Genomic DNA, 19651 nt, shown 5'->3' on the forward strand with positions numbered 1-19651 from the left:
TTACTTCAAATATTAGTAGACACAGATACAGAAGTTGAGATGACCGTCAGAAGATTTGAATTGAGGCTTCCACAAGTGATGCACTGGCAATTTAGGAATATACATAAGAAACAGATTCTTGAATCCCCCCATCACGTAAACACATCAGTAGCAAACCTCTCCTTGGTGCGCAATTTCTCAAAGAATCTATCAGCGGCGACATCATCCTCAAGTTCCGCATCCATAATAAGCTCCTCCCCAGTCTGCTTAGCTCGTTCGATCTTCTCCTTTCGCCGTCCAAGATAAATCTCCCTACAAACATCCCTCACAGCACCCCCAACCCCAGTACTGCCACAGACATAGATGTTCGCCCCAGACTCGAACAACTCGCAAAGCTCCTCGCTATCCTTCCGCATGAGATCCTGAACATAACAGCCACCAGATCCATCCGCCGGGCGACTATATGCCCAACGGACCTCAACAGCGCCTATCTTAGCCCACTCCTCCAGCTCAGCAGCATGGATATCATCTTGACCCTTAGTCCGACAACCAGCGTATAGAACTGCCTTGGCAGGTTTCTCGCCGTCGTGGTCCGCGGAGAACGAGCTGCTCCGACCGCGGATGCGCTCAGCGCGGTCCATGATGAATCCACGGAACGGCGCGAGGCCAGTTCCGGCGCAGGCCATGATCATGGGTGTTTCGAGGGCTACTGGGGGCTTGAAGCCCGAGTGCGAAGGGCGGACGGAGATGTGTGCCCGTTCACCGACTTGGAGCTCGGAGAGGTAGTTTGATGCGACGCCCATGTATTGGATTTCTGCTTCAGCGCTGGGCTCTGAGGCGCTGGCCGAGAGAGCGGGGCCGTTGATGACGGAAAAGGTGATTGTGCATTCATCTGGGTTCGAGAGCGGAGATGAGGAGATGGAGTATTGGCGTACGCGCATGGGTGGGAGCATGGCGAGGAAATCGCCAATCGGGATCTTGATGTTAGGGTAGCGGAGAAGTAGGTCCAGGGGACTGACGCGCTTTTGGACGATTTCGGAGGTGAAATTGCTGGGGCTCGAGGCGATGTAGTTGAGGGAGGCCTGAGTCTCGGCATCTTCGATCGCGGCGTCAGCAAGGAGCTTCAGATCGCGTTTTGAGGCAGGTTGGGCGAGCTCGACGTATGTGGACAGGAGCTCGAAGGCGGAGATTGGAGTGTCGAGCGGGAAAGAGGGGGCGGCTGCAGTCTTTGATGGCTTTTGGATGCGCAGCATGGCGTCCCAGGGTAGATCGAAGCGGCGGATTGCTCGGCGGACCACGGGAGTTGGGTTCACGGGAAGGACGGCCAGGTAGTCGCCGCATTGGTAGTTCATTTCGGTTGGGAGCTTGAACTTCACCTGTCTCTTTGTAGGTACACCAGGCTGTGTCAGGACTTGGTTTTCCAACACGAACCCTTCCTCTAGCTGGAGGCCTAGTGTCGAAGCGCGCATTCCAGAAGATACCTCCACCTGTAGGGATGTCTTGGATTTGGCTGACTTGTCTTGTCCTCCGCCGAATTTCGATGTGATAGCGGGCCAGAATGTGGAATCTCCCCAGTTATCGAAATCAGTGAACATGTTTGAATTAGCGGCGTCGGCAAGTCCAATATTACAGAGTCTGTTTCCTCCGTTTTCCGATACCAACGCATCGACTGCCTTTGGAATCCGATGGAAAGTAGCAGCCCAATCGTCTATATTCAATATTAGCACACTTTATTGATCAGTCGGGGGTTAATATCACTTACGATGTCCACAGCCAAAGACTGCGTAGTTAACACCTTCCAAGCTGCTTCCCTTAAGCTCACTCAGCCACTCGAAAAAGTGAGCCGCATTGTCAGGCGGTTGCCCTTCATAAGATGCGCTGATGAAAACAACAGGGTCATTTTTTGGGATATTTTGCAGAGCAGAATCCAAAGAATTGGTCGAGGCCGAGAACCCATACTCCACAGCATCATCTGCTAATCTGCGCGCAAACGCCTCACAAGTACCCGTGTTACTTCCAAAGAAGATATGCATCGGCTTAAGCTCGCCACTCGCAGGAGCCTGCTTGGGCTTCTTCTCCCGATCCTCAAGACCAGCCACCTTCGCCTCGCCTGCAGTGCCACCCAATGCGATGCTAAGTTGTGTCGGATCAAGCCCATGGCGCAAAGATGCTTTCATTTCGAAATCCTTAGGCTTGATAGTAAGGGTCTGCTTGATACGCAGATCATAGCTGGGATTAGCCATCTGGAAATTGAAGTTCTGTAGCAGAATCGCCACGACAAGTAGGGCTTCTTGCCACGCAAATGGCCGTCCGATACAGCCTCGCATACCATTTCCAAATGGCTTCCATGCGTTTTTGGGCAACTTTTCGAAGTTTTCGTCCAGCATTCGTTCGGGTCGGAATTCGTCGGCGTCAGCACCCCATACTTTAGGGTCGCGCTGCATCTTTCCGGCCATCACAATAATGGGCTCGTCTTTGTTGAGGACGTACTTCCCACCTCCAAGGGTAACAGGTTCTTCCTTGTTCTTAGTCGGGTGGGCGTGTACGCTGATGAATGGTGCAGTGGGCCTCAGTCGCAGCGTTTCGCGCATCACGGCTGTGATGTAGGGAAGTTTGGACATATCGTCCACTGTGATCTTGCGCTGTCCAATAACCTGCTCGACTTCATCTTGAGCTTTCTTGTAGGCATGTGGTGTTTTAAGTAAGTAGTAGAACAAAAATGATAGCATGCCGGACGTAGTCTCATGTCCTATGATAAATATTGTTAGTTGGTTCCTTTTTTTCTCCCATCAATTAGATATCATGAAGTGGCATACCAGCAATGAGGAAAGTAATCATGTTGTCGACAATCGAATCGTCAGTCAGGCCCTTCCCAGTCTGAGGATCTCGCCCTAGAACCATGGCATTAAGAAGATCCTTCTTATCTTCGGGATGGTTTTTCCGCGCTTCAACCAGCTCCTGTGACAGATTGCGCAGATAATCTATATCAGCCCAGTACTTCGCGTTCTCGCTCGTGGGCAAATTGTTGAGAAGAGCCGGACGGCGAGACCGTGCCCCCGACCCAGCAAGTAGGCCCACCATGGCCTCCACAAACGGATGCATCTCGTCGCGGTAGAAAGAGTTGAAGCGAGTGCCCATGGCACAAAGTGCAATGGTATCCAGCGTCAAGCGGGTGAAGTCATCTGCGACCGTGATGTTGGCATTCGGGCCTTGTCGAGCCCACTTCATTACGAGCTGACTCGCAATATCGTACATGTCTATTAGTCAATCATTAGTACGTAATTGGTAGAATATCCGAGTAAATTCAACACATGTAGCTGTGTTTGCGTTGGTCTTACCATCGAACATTCCACGAATCGCCAATGGCCCAAAGGCGGGGACTAGCACTCGGTGTGCAGCGCCCCAATTGGTGTCTTCGCCCGGCACATCTGCCGTGAAAAGGCCATCATGGGTACCATTTCTGATCTCTTTTAGTCCTCCTGTGACTGCCTTTGCGAATCTTTCTTCGTCGCAAACTTCGTTGACCAGTTCGTGGGAACTGACGAATACACGTGGGGAGCCAAAGGTCGTAAGTCGATAGATTGGGCCTAGAGACGGTAGGAAATGTATTAGCTCGTGTCAAAGACCAGTGAATGCGGGGTACTTGAGTTGATATGTACCGTAGTTATCAGCCATCAGCTCAATGCTCTTCATTGGCACTTCAGCCTCGATGTCATAGATGTTACCCAGAAGTGGGACCCCCTTGGGTCCCGGAATAGGAACCTCCTTGGAACTCATTTTCAATCAGATTCAGGATGCAAGCATAGAAAATGATGTAAGGAGAGCGAGGCAAGAGGAAGAATCCGGCCACTCTATATATGAAAGAAAATCAAGTCCGCCTAAAGACGGGGTTAGAGGATGCCCAAGTCCGATTTGAGTTTGCCAATGCGGTAGTACCGCGAGCCCCGCGGTCAGCAGTGAAGCTTCCACTACGTACGCCCGTAGCTCCCCAGTTCGAAAGCTGATTCGCGGTGCATCCCTAACCCCACCTTTCAAGCTTGAGGATATTATAATCTGTCCAACGTTTTCTGTACGACATAATCTCTTTCACAGAATAGGAATAATTGCCGTCCACCCTGCACCCTGTGGCTCAAACAGTCACGGAGTTGAGAGAGACATTCCTGTCCGTTGGGTCCACCCTGGAACCTCGGCTTGATTCTTGAGCCAATAATTGGCCCGATCGTCATCAACTGAGTAATTTGGCTCAGCTATTGGACTCGTAATGCCAATGTTCGATCGGGGGCGGGAGCTCCGTTCGGGCCGACCGCAGCATTCCTCTCACGTCGTAAAGCAGTCAGCTTATCTTAACGTCAGATGAGAGACAACCTTGGCATTGATGAGGTCATCTTTTTAATTTGCAAGAAAGACTTGCAGGTCGCGGGGCGATCTGATAGGGGACTAATTCTAGTCTAGACTGGCTCGACGCGACCATTCTCACTGGCATGTAAGGGTGGAGATGTCGAATCCCTTTCTTGATTACCTTTTGGGGACAGACACCTTGCGTGCAGTAAGTCCTGCATGTGCGGGGCTGTTTGAGAAATCATAAATAAAAAAACAATCAGAGAAGGAGGATGTTGAGGGAAGAAACAGAATGTCTTGGAGAGAAAAATATGTACAAATCATGTATATGAACGAATGGCCTAGAACGGAACAGAGGCAGAGGCAGCAGGCATTTATAACGCCGGTGGATTTGAACCGTACAAAAAAAAGAACGAGGAAATTTGGAGTATAAAGACCAAAGAACGGATATCAACAGGGAAAAGAAAAGAGGCGCACGGAAATGGAGGGCAGATGCATGATGCAAGAACCGGCAGAGCCGAGGCGAAAGGAAATGGTCATTAATGGGTTCCATGGCCATCGCAGACGCCCACGGAAGGGACACGAGAGTCTCGTCAGAAAATCAAGTCAAGTCATGGTGGTGTCTGAGAGAGAGCGACAGCACAGGACGAAACAGGTTCGCGGAACCCGTTCGTAGCGATCGAAACAAAAACAATAAACAAATCAAGAGGTGACTTGCTTATAGCCACTGTTTCGCCATTCGCTTTGCTTCCAATTATTCTGATAGTTCTGCATTTCCGTACGCTGGTCCTCATATTTGGTGTCGTCGAGGGCGTGTTCCAAACGGCCCTTGCTGCGTTGACGTACGCACCACCATGTGAATGCACCGATCATGAGTGCGCCGGCTACACCGGCACCGGCGTAAACTCCAATGTGGGCTCCTTCTCCGAGGTCATCCCACTTCTCTGCTAATGTCTCCTTGGGCTTCTTGTTCAATTCGGTGACGGTGGTAGAGTTACCCCTGAAGAAAACGGTTAGTTTATTCTCGTAGAAGCTTATTTGCCATGACTTACGAGATAACCTCGATACTTTGCCAATCACCTGAATGATTGCCATACTTGTACTCCTTGCCGCTGCTGAAGTCCTCGACACGGATCTTCTGGACAGTCATGGTGTAAGGAGCATTGGTCCAGTTCACCAGACCACCACCCCATTCGATGGTACCCGCAGATTCGCCCACCTCGCCGGAAGCCCAGATACCGACCTTGACCTGGCAGGGAGTCTGGGGGTAGTTCTTTCCACCAAGTGCCAGGGAGTCGTTGAAGGGAAGTGAGCGAATAACTGTGCCATCTACCGACCATTCAATTTTCTCGGCGGTCCAATGGGTGGTGTAGTTGTGGAACTCGGTGTCGGCGTTCTCCACGTAGTTATAAGTACCACGATCGTATCCGGTGGTGTTGCCTTTACCGAAGAAATCGGTGGTGACGAGTGAAGTATTATATCCGAGCCATTCCCAGTCGATTTCGTCGAGATCGTCGGATTCGAGAACCACACTGCTAATGATACCAGGTCCCTTGGCCATCTTGACCCATGATTCGACGACACCGAAGAAAATATAAAAGTTGGACTGGAGTAGAAGAGAGGATCCATTTGTTTTGAGGGTAAACTCGGCTCCGTCGTCGGTATAATCGAGAGAGCCGTCGGTCATGTTCCAGATGGTGGAGTCGAGAGTCTCGTTGAAATACCATGTATGCGAGGTGCCAAGAGCAGAGTCGGCAGGACAGGTTGTATTGAGGGGATCACAGGAAGTTGAGGTCTGGGCAGTGGCATATCCAGCCAAAGCCAGAGCGGCGAAAGCGAATGTAGTTCTCATGGTGAAATGGGCAGGTCTCTTTTCTCCTCTGTCTCTTATCTCCTAAAACCAACGGTGAAGTAATATCGGGCCCAAAAGGGTAATTCCACGGAAAACAGATCGAAACAATGAATGGACGAGATCAAGATCAAGATCTCAGTTTCCCTCTAATCCAAATGAGTGGAAGTGTGTATACACACGCGAAATGATCGGAAGTGGAAGAAACCACGAGCAGCCCCAGGGGAGATTATGAGAAAGGAAGCAAAGGAAATGGGGGGGGGAAACACGCCAGAAGTGGGTTCGCCATTTTGTCCTAGCGCTCTGGGGCAAAAAAAAAAAAAAGCAAAAGATTTAAAATTTGATTTGTTAAATTTGTGGCTTTCTCGAGCTTTCACTGTAAGGGGAGAGAAGTGCACGATTATTTGCTGTGTTAAGCTAAAACCACAGCAGGTTTAATCAAGCGGCCCCGTGCCTGACTCTAAACCCCATTTGGAGTGGACTAGAACCCTTTGGGTCATAGAGTCCACCGCCACTGAATCTGCAATGTTCTGGTACCTTCCCGTCTTGGATTTTGATTGGATCGCGCTTTCCCGATAAGAGCAACTGATCCACGGTTGAATGCAGAGAGAGTCCAACTTGGTTTGTCAAGACTTTGGGCTCTTAACTGTATGCACTGTAGTATGTACTAGTAGTACATATGCTGCCAATGCAAACACTTAAGTTGACTATACCAAGCCTCTCGTATTCTCGTATATCGAACCTTAGCGGATCGGCAAATGTCAAAGAACCAGCTACTACTCATTTTCAAACTAATTTCCTCGTGTACGGTACACCTTATCTGGACCTTATCCCCCCTATTACCAAAACCCCCAAAAAAAAACTCGTACTTAGGCAACCTACTTAAAAACACTCTTCCGGAGCCCCATCACAATCCTAAAATGAGTGCTATTTTGAGATCGTATTCACATCGGAAAAGTAATCGGAGTGGATGGGTGATGGGTCTTTGTTTTTTTCTTCTCTTGTTTTATTCCCTCACGAACCGAGTCATCCGGACTCTGACTCCGCTTTGATAATCCACAATCAACGCCGTCAACAAGCTAAGGCGACCCTGTGGAGACCCTGTTATCAAATCCCTGGATTTTGCCAGTCCCCGCCTCACAGGTTGTATCCGCTCAGGCCTAATTTAAGCAGGTCCGATTCACAACAAGCGAGTTGAAGCTACTCCCTATCCGTACCTGAAAAAGGGGGTACCACTCAACCACCCTCATTCGTCCATTTCTGACAGGAATGACCTGGGCGAAGCTTTGTGGCGTCGCGCCGGTCCTTGGTCGTTACGTGGACAGATAAATAGTTTCGCTCCTGGCTGAAAGCTGACATCAGGACTGGAGAGATCGGGATGTGGTACGGCAACCGAAGTTTAGCCCTGTTTCCCGAGTTCGTTCATCGCTTCAGGGCAAAGAGGGTCCTGGTAGGGGATTGACGGTACGGGCCCCCGAGAACCCCGAGACCCCTGGGCGCTCTTCTTTTCTTTTCTTTTTCTTCTTTTTTCCTTCCTTGTTCACTCTGTCCTTTCAGTTGGTTGGTTCACTTGCGGAGACTAATCTACTCTCAGCAATTTAAACCGAGATCACACCCCAAAATTGAAACATTTAATTTTGAAAATTAGAAATGATGTGGTTCGCTTCGAAATTAATGGATTAAATCATTATTCATGAGTTCATTGTCATGGACCTGAAAATGCCAGTGGGCATGAATCGTGTGCCGGTAGAAGTCGTGCATCCCGTAAATCTCGTGTTCCACAACCCAATCAATTGATCCCGTCAAATATTACGCACGTGCGGATTCCGCCCTTTTCACTTTCCCTTTCCCCCATAAATCACCATAACCATGGTAGGCATTACCCCCTGCGCCCCATGCTGGTCCAGCTTCCGGATTGGCATTGATCGCCTCTTAATCTTAGGTGACATACACCTTAGTTGGTCGCCGGACATCATCCCGATAGTGTCGCGAACTGCGGACACTTCTTGGTTTCTCAATCACGTCAACATAAGACCCAGTGCTTCTTCTTCTGCGACCTCGAGTCCGAGTCACTGGGGGACGATAGCCCACGTCCGGTTCACCGCCACCGCTCCATGCTCCAGGTAATCGGCAAAGTCGCCACAGCCACAGGAGCAGGAGAGTTCCGGCGATGGACCCAATCACAATACCCGCGATTCCACCGCTCGAGACTGTGCTTGGACATCCGTCTGTTGCTCGCGTTGCGAGAAGCTTCAAGTTTAAATCGACGGGCGCCTGAACAGAGGGAAGCATCAGTTTCGGATTTCAGATTGGAGCCATGGTACTGGACCTCGGATCCATGTATTGCTGGGCCGTGGGTACTAGTATAGATAGTACTATGCACTAACCATTTTGGTTTGTTGACTCTTCTCTTCTCCAGGTGGATACTGTCCCTCTTCAAATGTTTTATTCTGATCAAGCTTTGAAGATGATAATGCTTTAGGTTGTATACAGACTTGAATGCGGTGGGTCTGGAATGGATCGCCAAGCTCAATGGATTCGAATACAAGATCTCAATGAATCATCCGCCGATCGGAAAAGGGGGAAACTAAATCCACTGATAGCTCCGAGACAATGGTTCTCCTTTATATACACTTGCTATTTCATTGGGGACTAACATTCACTCTCAAATCCAACCTCCTCCTTTCATCCCGCTCTGACGTCAAGGGAACGTCGGCCTTGGCGGCTTGAAAAAGCAGCGATCTGCCTATTCAAGGGTACAAACTTGGTTGCAACGATTCATTTTTCTTATCAGCCATTGGTTGCCAACTCGAAAATAAACTCAATTCTCTTTATCCTGTTTCTTTGGTGCAGAAACAGACCGGCACTAAACCGTACAGGTTCAACTAAGAAATGGTACAGTAAGCCCTGCATGTCACACGAGGAAGATGCGGGGCAAGGACGCCCAGAGATTAGGGTCAAAGAAAGATGACGCACATGAAATAGTGGATGAGAGTTGCTAATCAACCCATCTTCTATACATTTGCATATGATTTTATGCATGCGCCTCCCCTCTCGTGCCCTCAACATTTGAATACAAGAGTCGGCTCTAATTCAATTCCACATGGCCGGGCGAGGGCGGTACATCTCCACTTTCCCACATCTTTGCATCCCTGCCCAATTCGAACTCGATGCGCCCGCCATTGGTCATGATATCGTCGTGCTCAAACCAATTCTTCGTCCATTGCTCCCCATTGATCTTCACACTCTGCACATAGTATCCCTCATCCAGTCCAGTCGCCGAGATCCGCAGCGTCTGGTTGCCGTTGATTGTCATGTTTAAATCAGGGAACCACGGAGACGATAGTAGGTATACAGGTTGCGTGACGATGGGGTAGATGCCCAGCATCTGCCACAAGAGCCACGAGTTCATGGCTCCCGCATCGCTGTTGCCCGGTATGCCATAGGCGGCGTCTTTGAAGCTGTGTTTTGGTTAGTGGTGAATCACATGCTGCGGTTTGGTAAGTTTCTGGACTTACAATTCGTTGGCGAGGCTTCGCGACTGTGCAACACTCTTATGTTGCTTGTTGATATAGTTGTACAAATAAGGAGTGGCGAAGTCGGGCTCGTTTCTTTGAAACTTGTTAGACTTTTCCAACGAGATAGATCCAATGTAACGCACCCAATGTTCATCAACGTTGTAATTCCAGCTCCATTGTCACCAAGATTTTGAATGGCCATGTTCGGCGCGAACTGAGCCTCATTTAGTGATAGATCACAATAACCAATCATGCGTGCATCTTACCATCATATCAAGCCGCTCATCAAATGTTTTCGATCCTCCCATGAACTTGATCAAAGTTTCAACATCGTGAGGGACAACAAAAGAGTATTCTGGCATGCCATCCGTCAGCTCCATCGATTGTTTCCACCAAACCCCTCAAGAAGAAGAAGAAGAAGAAGAAGAACGTACCCCACGGAACAGCCTCGTAAGTATAGGAAGACCACTCGCAGCCCCCACATAACCGCGGATCATAGTCAGAGCTATTAAAAGCCCCATCGGAGAATCTGGGCGCCAAAAATCCCGTAAAATTCAAGCTCTCCACACTCGTATCCCAAATATTCTGCCACCCTGCAGAACGATTCAAATACTTCTGCACATCATCCGGTCTCTCCCCCTTCGCAACCTGGCTGACCGCAAAGTCATTCAAACTATACTCTACCGTCCGCGAGATACAACGCGTGTTGCGGTCCTCGGATACGTAACCGAGCTCCTTCCAGTCGTCAAGGGCACCGCGACCTTCTTTTGTGCTTGCGGTGAAATCTGTCGGGTCGAATGTATTGTACGGTGTCACCTCCGCGTCTTTGAGCATTGCAGCATATCCATCTGTCCAGTTGATTGCTCCTCGTAGTCCTTTTACGTATGCATCTGCTAGGACATTGTCTGCATCCGAGCCGCCTTGCACGAGGCCGTTCCAGTTTCCGGATCGACCATCTGGCATGTAGCCTTGGTGTCTGTGTAGGACTCATGAGTAAGTAAAAGAAACTTGCAGTGCGCTTCTGGCTTTGTAGATAATATTACCTCCAGATATCTATCAGAGCTCGAATCATAGATTCGTAGTATTCTGGCTGGAAAATATGATAGAAGCTGACCGTGCAGCGGAAGATATCCCCTTGTGGCTGTCAGTACATAAATATCGTCCCTTGCGAAGGGGTAACATACACATGGTGTAAAAATCATCCCAGAACGGCTCATCTGAGTCCCACAGTGGATTTTCCCCAGAACGATCAGACGGCATCAGATGCATGAAGTATAAAGAGCTATACAGCAGTCTGACATGTGTCATATTTGCTGAATCATCCAGTGGAACTTGAATTTTGTTGAAAACATCCTCGTTCCACTCATTCAAAGCATCAGCTACGGTGTCATTCAATGTCCATGATGGAATCTCTTTTTCAATGTAGGAGCGAGCCTTGGCGGTGGAAATGGAGGAAATCCCCACTCGTGAGACAATCTTCGAAGCAGATCCGGACTTCCAGCTCAATAATGCACCGATCCGGCTGGTCATTGGTCCCGAGTTAACTTTGTTGGTCTTGTTTCCATATATCGGTTGACTTGTTCCCCCGTTTGCTAGATTTTGATATCTGGCAATAGGGTCCGTATTGATACCAGAAAATGTCTGTGCTTCGTCTGGAGTTTCTGAGAACTCTCCGTAGAAGAAAACAGTAAATGGAGCACCTATGAGTTTATTTTTTTTCTCTGGTTAGGTTCAAATCTTGCCGTGCATTGGGACAGGTTGGCTTACCATTGTTCCATCCACCGATATAACTTCCATAACCACTGTATGACTTTCCGTCATTTTCGATTTCAATCTCTCCTCCGACATAGAACTGACTTCCTGAGTCGCCAGGTGATGCAGGTAGATACTAAATAAGATTATCAGTTTCTCTCACAACAAACAATTCTGTAGTGTAAATTAGTAGGTAACCTACATGAGACACATCGACCAAGATATGCTTCTCCCCATCCGGGAATGCATACTGCATAATTCCAGCATGACGCGAAGCAGATAGCTCAACCGTAACTCCACTTTCCAGCTGAGTCTTATAATATCCCACGCTCGCCTCGTCATGTCCAATCTATCCAAAGATTGTGAGGTCAATTCAGTAGTACTCAAGAATAAATCCCACCACTTACCCTCGGTTGGCTATAAGTCCGGTTATCAAGAACATTGACAGGAGACTCAACAGAAGTCAGTGGCATCTGAGCAATCAAACCATACTTCGGCGCTCCGCCAGTCCCACTCTCATGCATCATGCTAATGCCTGTAACATTTCCATCGGGCGTCCACCCGCCATTCAAGATAGCCGTGGTCCAATTCACAGCCGTCGAGTCGATGCCCACTTTCGCGACTCCGAACGGACGTGCCCCGCCCACAAAAATATCGCCTCCACCAGCCCCCGTTCCATCAGGACCTTCGGAGCCGATGAATACATTCACATATTGCGAGAGATCAACTGCGGATGTTGCCGTCGCAGTGCTGGCGAGTAGCAACAGGCCCAGCGGGTGTGCTAATCTGGATTTCCACCGCATTTGTGGCTATGTGCAAGACTGTGACTAATGTTGAGAGCTTGATTCGGTCGAATAAAGGTTCAGATAGAATTCTTTGCATCAAAATATGCTCAGGTAGATAAACGGGATAACATGCATGGTTGACTGCGCCTCCTCGATTCTTATACATTCCCCGGCGCGGGATAACTCCGATCCCTTTGCAAGATCCGTTATTGAGACGTCCAATTTCTGCCGCAGGTTTTCTTTCCCCGCATGTACATTTGGAGCTTCGGATTGGCAGGATCGTCTTGTCTTTCGTTGGTTTCTTCGCTTTACCCCGCATCCTGCATGGTTGGTGTCCAAGGATACGGGATATAGGAGTCGGAAATCCGTGCCCAGTGGGGTCAAGTAGTATGGCATGCTTGATCGGCAAATAAAATGTTACACTCGATGGTACGTTGGAGTTGATGGTGGTCTTTTCCAAATTGGAAAGTGGGACTGGTGGAAGCTTCTTTGATGATCAGTGCGGGAGTCACGGTTGGAGCTCAAGCCACAGCGCCTTCCAAGGTTAATTTCCCAAGTATTATCCGGACGTGCGCTATTCTTGAACGCCGATGATGCATCGATAGACAGTAGGTGCTAACATCTTCAGCGCTACGTATTGAAAATGAGAAATTTGATGTAAGAATAAGTATTTGTGAGATTAGAAGACTCTCAGGCCATCAAAAAATGAACAAGAAACAAAACAAAATTTATTCAAAAATCCGCAAACTCCGAACCCATGATATCATCAAAACGAGCAGGCAACCCTATCCAGCCAGGTACCTATCCATGGATGCTTAGGTTAACAAGAAACAAAACATGCAATATTGATTCTTCAATCGTTAGCGACCTTCGATGTAGTCTCGGTTTTCGATTGTAACGCTCTTGGTCATATGGTTGACCTTGTAAACTCCGACAAGTCTGGAGGCAAGTTCGAACTGTAGATTGCGTTAGGTGAGAGGCTCATTATGTACGGGGCGAGATATTAGCACATACCATATTGTTTCTCAAAGAGATGACAATGAATTGGGCATTCTTGGTCCGCTCCTTGATGTAGGAAGCAACGATAGAAACCTGTGGCATCTTTGTTAGTTTTAGTTAAGGTGGGGGGATTGTCAGGTACTCACGTTTCGGAAATCCAAAGCAGCGTCAATCTCGTCCATGACGTAGAGCGGAGTTGGCTTGTAGTGGTGCAGGGCAAATACAAGGGCCAAACTAGACAAAGTCTTCTCACCACCAGATAAGTTTCCAATGTTCTTCCAGCTCTTCTTCGGTGGCATGACAGAGAAAAGGATACCCTCTGAGAAAGGATCAAGAGAATCGACAAGCTCGAGCTCGGCATTACCACCCATCGTGATCATCTGGTACATCTCTTTCAGGCGGAGAGAAATGATACCGAATCCTTCCATGAAGCCATTCAAACGAGCGGACCGAAGTCCATCTAGGCGGGCCTTGGCGCTATCTCGGGCCACCAAGGCTGTGTTAAGGTCTGCGGATCGCGATTCATGCTCAGCAGACCGGCGACGGTACTCTTCAATGACAGCAAGGTCGACAGAGGCATTCTGAACCTTCTCTTCCAGTGCCACGATGACTGCTTTCAAAGATTCCTTGTTCATCGCATCCAACTCGTCCTTGGTGTACATTTGAAGATCTGTAGATTCTTGCTCTTCGCCCAGGTCACTGACATTCTGCAAAGAGAGCTTTGAAAGCTTCTCTTCCCAGTAGCGACTGCGCTTCTGGTTCTCTGATAGAGCCTTTTGATTCTCCTCAAGCTTATTGCGCATTTCAATCTCAGTAGCACGTGTCGCATTGAGCTCGGCTACCTTCTCGTCGAGTTCTTGCTTGAGAGCCTTGAGCTCTTCCTTCTTCGTGTCAAGGGCCTTGTAAATATTGTTAGCGTCGTGCAGTCGGTCATTATATGGGTCTTACTTACCAATTCGGCCTCGTCGGCCTTTTGTCTCCAGCCAGAAGCATCATTTGCTTGACTTTCAACATCCTCTTCTAGCTTTTCCAATTCCTCCACGAGTTGGTTGATCTCCTTCTCTGACCCATCACGAGCCTTGGAATGCTTCGTGATTAGTTTCTCGTTTTTGGACTTTTGAACTTCAGCATTGGAAATCTCATCGGCCAACAAGGCGATCTGTTCCTTCAGGCCATCAACCTTAGCTCTCTGTCCACGAAGACGGACACCACCGACTTCCATGATCTTGTTTTGCAAGGTCTGAATCTCTTCCTCGATGCCGCTCTTTTGGCTGTTAAGATCTTCAATCTCATCATTGATGGCTTCAATCTGCTTTTCAAGAGTAGTTGCTTGAGATGCATCCGTCTTGGAAGGCTTGTGTTCGGCGCTGATCTCTTTCACGCGCCGCTGGGCATCTGCAAGGCTGCGCTTAGAGCTGTCAATTTCGATCATGATCTTTTGGATCTTGGTCTCGACCCGTGGGATCTCGTCGGATTTCTCGCGTATTTGGGACTCCACGTTTCTCTGTTTCTCGGAGAAGGCTTGGAACTTGCGTTCTAACTCCTCGAGGTCTGCCTCTAAGCGGGTGACCTGTTCTTTGGTGGTATCTGCAACTTGCTTTGAAGACATACCACCCCGTGCAACACGAGTACCACCACCACTCATTGTTCCAGACACGTCGATCAACTGTCCATCCAAAGTGACCACACGCCAACGCCGAGCACCATAGGCGATCCGGTTCGCTTGTTCAAGGTCCTTGGCCACCAGGGTGTTCTGCATGACGCTGTAGAAGGCGGGTGCAAACTTTGGGTCTTTGGGCTGAACAAGATCGAAGAGTCGAGGGACACTTTCGGGTGTGTAGATCGTGGCCATATCACGACGAGGCAAACGATCGAGGAGGATGAAGTTTGCTCGGCCGAGGTTATTCTTCCGCAGATAATCAATACAGTGTTGGCCAACCTCAACAGTTTCTACCACCATATTGTCCAGAGCTGGGCAGGCAGTAGAAATGGCTACATCGTATTTCTCATCGATAGTACCCAGATTACCCAGGCGGCCGTGAAATCCATCAATACGACCAGATTCCTTCAGCCGCATCAATCCTGTCAAGACGCTGCCGCGATTTTGTGTGCTTGCAAGACTGACGCGTGCTTCGTCGGCCTTTTGACGAGCACTTGAAACATGAGAACGAACTTCGGGTTCCCGGGCGACATACTTCTTCAAGTCGTGCTTCAACTTCTCCACCTCACCTTCAAGGGTCTCCTTCTGGGCTTGTCGTTCTTCAAGATCGGTTTGCTTGCTCTGCAAAGTCTCTTCAATAGTGGCGATCTTGCCTTGTGCTTCTTCAAGCAAAACAGCGCCAGCATTGCTACGCTCGCGTAGAATATCAAGCTCACTTTGAGCAACAGCAACAGCAGATTGTTTCTTGTTGATCTTCTCGTTCCAGGGTTCGAGGGACTTCTGTTTAGCGGCGATCTGATCCGAAAGGCCCTGAGTCTTTCCTTTAAGACTCTCACGAATAGAATTCAGTTCCTCCTCTTCCAACTTCATCTCCTTCTCGAAGTCGGTTGTTTCGCCAGTCTTCTTCTCAATATCGTCACTAAATTTCTCGACCAAACTTTGACACTCGGAGGCGGCTAGGCGGCTTGTCTGCATAGTCTTCTCGAGTTTCTTCTGCTTTCCAACCAAGAATTTTTTCTTCTCTTCGAATTTGACAGACTCCTTGTCATACTTAGCCATTTCCTTCAGCAAACCCTGCGCTTCCTTCTCCATGGTCTCATATTCCCGAAGTCCACGCTTATAGGCCTTTTCGAGTTCCTTGATACCTGACTCGTTTCCTTCATGCTTTTCAAGCTCCATGTTCAAGAGTTCTTGCATCTGAAGGATTGCTTCCTCTGTAACGCGGACATTATCGGCACACTCATCAATGTAAATCTGGTAGAGAGCAGACTGTTTTTGTGAAAGCTCGTTTTCGTCGCGAATGTACGCTAGAGCCTTGTTCTTCTTGTCCTCGAGTGCAGTCTTTTCTTTCTCGACGTGCTGCACGCGGTTGTTCTTCTCCGCACACACGTCGTTAAGATTCTCCAACTCGGCAGCTGACTCATCGATAGGTGTCTTGTACTTAGAAGTTCCAATGATATCCTCCAGGTACTCGAGGAGACCCTCATCGTGATCGCCTGTCGCCTTGGCTTTCATCTGGGCAATCGATTCGACTTCACCTTGTAGGATCAAGAAACGCTTGTGGTCAAGATCAATGCCGCGTTCACGGAGGAAAGTCGTGACAGCGGTGAAATTTGTCTCTTTTTTGTTCATATAATATTTGCTGCTGTTGTTCTTGAAAGCTCGTCGAGAGATTACCAGGTGGGAATCTGGGATGACTTCGTGACCGCCCTCTGGTAGGTCGAGGACTTGTTCGAAGTGGACTTCTACTTCGCAAAAAGGTAGGTTTGGATGTTGAGCTGAGTTGTGAATCAAGGCTGAGATTTTGCCCTGTCGCATCTTGCTAGCACGGAAACCAAACACAAAGAGAAGGGAATCAATGACGTTGGACTTGCCCGATCCGTTAGGTCCAACCACAGATGAGAAGGATGCATGGAAAGGACCAACGACCTGCTGTCCAGCGTAACTCTTAAAGTTGGTCAAAATCAGGTTCTGGATGATCATCCGAGGTTTGGCCTCAGCCGGCTCCTCTGGGGCGGGCGCAACCACATTTCTCGACTTCATGACGATGTCCATTGGCTTCTCCAATACCGTAGAGTTGGGGTTGATGTAAGAGACCTGAGACTTCGGTTCTTCCGGTTGTTTCGATGGCGACTGGTTGACGGCTGATTCGGTAATGTCGGAGAGAGGCGGTACACTTTCCCGATGGGCGCGCGCTTCAGGCTCAGGTGATGCGGATGGCTCTGGAGTGGGAAGTGAGCCCTTGACCGATTTAGGCGTGGTTGAGCTACGACTCTTGCGGGGATGAGACATACTATGTCTTTTCAATGCCGCCTGATTGGAGGGAGATCTGGGATCCGCCTCCACAGCCTCCATACTCTTTCTCTTCAATGCCGCGTTGTTGGAAGGGGACTCGGGGTCAGCCTCTACGGAGAGAAGGCTGGCCCCTTCGTCATTCTCGTCGTTTTCGTCCGTATCGGTGACCTGCGATGCGTCCGATTCGTCTGCTACCGCGGGCCGAGACTTGCGCCCTGGTCGCGCAGTAGAGGGCGTTGACGGTTCAAGTCTCGCGTGGCCCCGCGAGATTCGTTTCGTTTTCTGGGGTACTGGGGTGTATTCCTCCTCTTCATCGTCCTCTTCGTCGTCATCGTCATTCGTCGAGGCCGTGGGCGTTACATTACCCGGATCCTCTGAATCGGAAGTATCTTCAGCTGCGTAACTCCTCCTAGATACTGAACGGCGAGTGGGTCGGCCCTGTGTAAGTGAAGCCATTATGCGCAAATCGGTTGAAGCGCTTGCTTCATGGGCGCGCGGGGGTGGCGGGGGATGAGATGATGAAAGATAGACGCAGCAAGCTGCGGGAACCTTAAGAAAGTGGGTTGTTTACCTCAGGCCCAAATAGGAATAGTGGCACTTTTCTGCCACAACACAGCCCTCACCGCCAGATCTTTACCGGCGGTACGTAGCCTGAATGGTAGTAATTTATCCATGTTAGATTGGCAGAAAACGAATTACCAGTAAAATTATTGTTTTAATCCGTGCCTAACGCCATTTTATTGCATACCCGCTATGTTTATTCCAAAAAGAAAACTGTTTGAACTCTATATGGTGTATGGATGATCATGGGAAGTCAAGGTTCTCCAGCTTTATATTCGGAATAAAGGTCGCAATATTCCGCGAAACCCAATTAGCATCGGCAATATATGCGACATGCAATAGTAGTACTAATTGATGTATGCTGTAACTGGAACATTACGATGCTGGGCGGTAGGTTGGGCGGTGATTAAAAGTTGATTTCTCCCGCGTACTGCCGTCACCAGCGCGATACTAAATTCATTACCAAGATTACACCGCTTCCCTTCGAAGCACTTCGTTGAAACTCACATACTCTGTTTATTCCCCAAAGCATCTACTAAGTTCCTGACAATGGCGCTTTGGGAGGATTTCAATCATATCTTCAGCTTCAACAAGAAGTTCCATTATGAGGCCAAGATAGTTGAACAGATCAACTCCAACCGCCGTGCGCTCGAGAATCATCTCTTTGCTGATCGGCTGTTGGGGCTCCTCGGTATCAAAGGAGGTATGAACAGCTTGGTAGCCCAATGGTGAGGGTCAAACTAATTACAAGGCTCTTCATAGTGACAAACGTTTACCCTCCGAAGACCAATGCGGACTTGCGCTCGTTAATTGATCATATCGTCTCCTCTGAACTTGACATCCATCACAAGCAAGCCTTGATCTATTACCTCCTCAAGGATTGTCGCGCTGCGCCAGACGCAGCCGCCCAGTATGCGCGCTCATGTCACTTGCCCGAGAAATACCGTCTTTTTATTGAAGGCCTTTGGCATATGGATCGTCTTGACTTCCGGGTATGTTGCTCCACTTGAACTTGAGATGCACAGCCAGCGCTAACATACAACAGCGCGCAATTGAATACCTAGCCGAACCTTCCCTGATCCCCACCTTTCCCGATGAAATTCTATACGCCCTCACTCTCTCTCAACTTCCCAAACACGATGATGGTCTCGCGATCGCATACTATCTCAGCGCCGCGCCGCCTCTTGCAACCGAAAAGGTGCAGCGATCCTTCTACGAGACTCTATGCCGGTCAAGCATCACTGAGGCATTCTTCTTTTCTCGAAAGTACGATGATCTGAAGCGTCAAAGTTACTTTGTACAGTTGGTGGAGTTCGTTCACAAAACTGGGGCCGGTCAAACACGCAGCAGGCGTGCGATGGAATTAGTCGGGCTGCCACTCGATGAAGATGAGGAGGAATGGTTTGAAGATTCTCTGCTCGGTGGAAGTGCCAGCACTTTCCCATGCGCCAAGGATACTTTAATGATGCGGCGCTTAGCAACAGGCAGAGTTGACGGTCTGTCAACAGAGCTTGAGGCATTGGGTGGGAAAAAGGTGGATGGGCTTAACTGGGATGACCTTCGCCAAAGTATGCGTGATACACAAGCTGGCGGTGCCATCCTGGAATGATATTCATGGATTTAATGATTGATAGCAACATTTGAAAATTAAATGTTCAATAAATAATAGGAGTTCGGGCTTGAAATTGATAGAATACATGCACCACCTTCCAACATTTAATGTTGAAGCTTTCAAATGTTCACATGTGCAATGTTTCAATGTTTTCATTTGAAGTTCTAAAGTTGGAACCAATGTTAACCAATGTTTTATTTTCTCGAGATTAGTATCCTCGGAAGGTCTATTGCCTAAGTGCACATCCATTGACTGACCTTGGTTAGAACAGATCTCTGAAAGCGCTATAGTTATCTAGGGCTC

The 19651-nt window shown here is 48.8% G+C and overlaps 6 protein-coding genes across 6 annotated transcripts; 1 reads left to right on the forward strand and 5 right to left on the reverse strand.

Moving 5' to 3' along the window:
• Window positions 1-131: 131 nt before the first annotated feature.
• N7466_005796 (bifunctional cytochrome P450/NADPH--P450 reductase) lies at window positions 132-3756 on the reverse strand (the record flags this gene model as incomplete). Its single annotated transcript, XM_057165193.1, has 5 exons — window positions 132-1687; window positions 1742-2728; window positions 2796-3236; window positions 3318-3566; window positions 3639-3756. 5 exons carry the CDS (start codon window positions 3754-3756, stop codon window positions 132-134), a joined length of 3351 nt encoding a protein of 1116 aa, XP_057020792.1.
• Window positions 3757-5019: 1263 nt separating this feature from the next.
• On the reverse strand, window positions 5020-6169 carry N7466_005797 (glycoside hydrolase family 16 protein; the record flags this gene model as incomplete). Its single annotated transcript, XM_057165194.1, has 2 exons — window positions 5020-5317; window positions 5370-6169. The coding sequence occupies 2 exons, from the start codon at window positions 6167-6169 to the stop codon at window positions 5020-5022; spliced, it is 1098 nt and encodes a 365-aa protein (XP_057020793.1).
• A 1935-nt stretch (window positions 6170-8104) lies between these two features.
• On the reverse strand, window positions 8105-8556 carry N7466_005798 (uncharacterized protein; the record flags this gene model as incomplete). Its single annotated transcript, XM_057165195.1, has 2 exons — window positions 8105-8440; window positions 8554-8556. The coding sequence occupies 2 exons, from the start codon at window positions 8554-8556 to the stop codon at window positions 8105-8107; spliced, it is 339 nt and encodes a 112-aa protein (XP_057020794.1).
• Window positions 8557-9254: 698 nt separating this feature from the next.
• N7466_005799 (uncharacterized protein) lies at window positions 9255-12239 on the reverse strand (the record flags this gene model as incomplete). The annotated part of the gene is made up of 10 exons (XM_057165196.1): window positions 9255-9627; window positions 9685-9777; window positions 9828-9898; window positions 9951-10039; window positions 10119-10660; window positions 10728-10818; window positions 10869-11405; window positions 11452-11572; window positions 11639-11785; window positions 11844-12239. 10 exons carry the CDS (start codon window positions 12237-12239, stop codon window positions 9255-9257), a joined length of 2460 nt encoding a protein of 819 aa, XP_057020795.1.
• Window positions 12240-13081: 842 nt separating this feature from the next.
• On the reverse strand, window positions 13082-17631 carry smc4 (condensin subunit SMC4; the record flags this gene model as incomplete). Its single annotated transcript, XM_057165197.1, has 4 exons — window positions 13082-13177; window positions 13236-13313; window positions 13367-14119; window positions 14173-17631. 4 exons carry the CDS (start codon window positions 17629-17631, stop codon window positions 13082-13084), a joined length of 4386 nt encoding a protein of 1461 aa, XP_057020796.1.
• Window positions 17632-18267: 636 nt separating this feature from the next.
• N7466_005801 (ELYS family protein) lies at window positions 18268-19345 on the forward strand (the record flags this gene model as incomplete). Its single annotated transcript, XM_057165198.1, has 3 exons — window positions 18268-18439; window positions 18499-18728; window positions 18782-19345. Coding segments are annotated over 3 exons (966 nt in total), but the record flags the coding sequence as incomplete, so codon positions are not given.
• Between the last annotated feature and the right edge of the window lie 306 nt (window positions 19346-19651).

The sequence above is a fragment of the Penicillium verhagenii genome (assembly GCF_028828195.1).
Source record: "Penicillium verhagenii strain IBT 33310 chromosome Unknown utg000006l_segment0_segment0, whole genome shotgun sequence".
Lineage (NCBI taxonomy): Eukaryota > Fungi > Ascomycota > Eurotiomycetes > Eurotiales > Aspergillaceae > Penicillium > Penicillium verhagenii.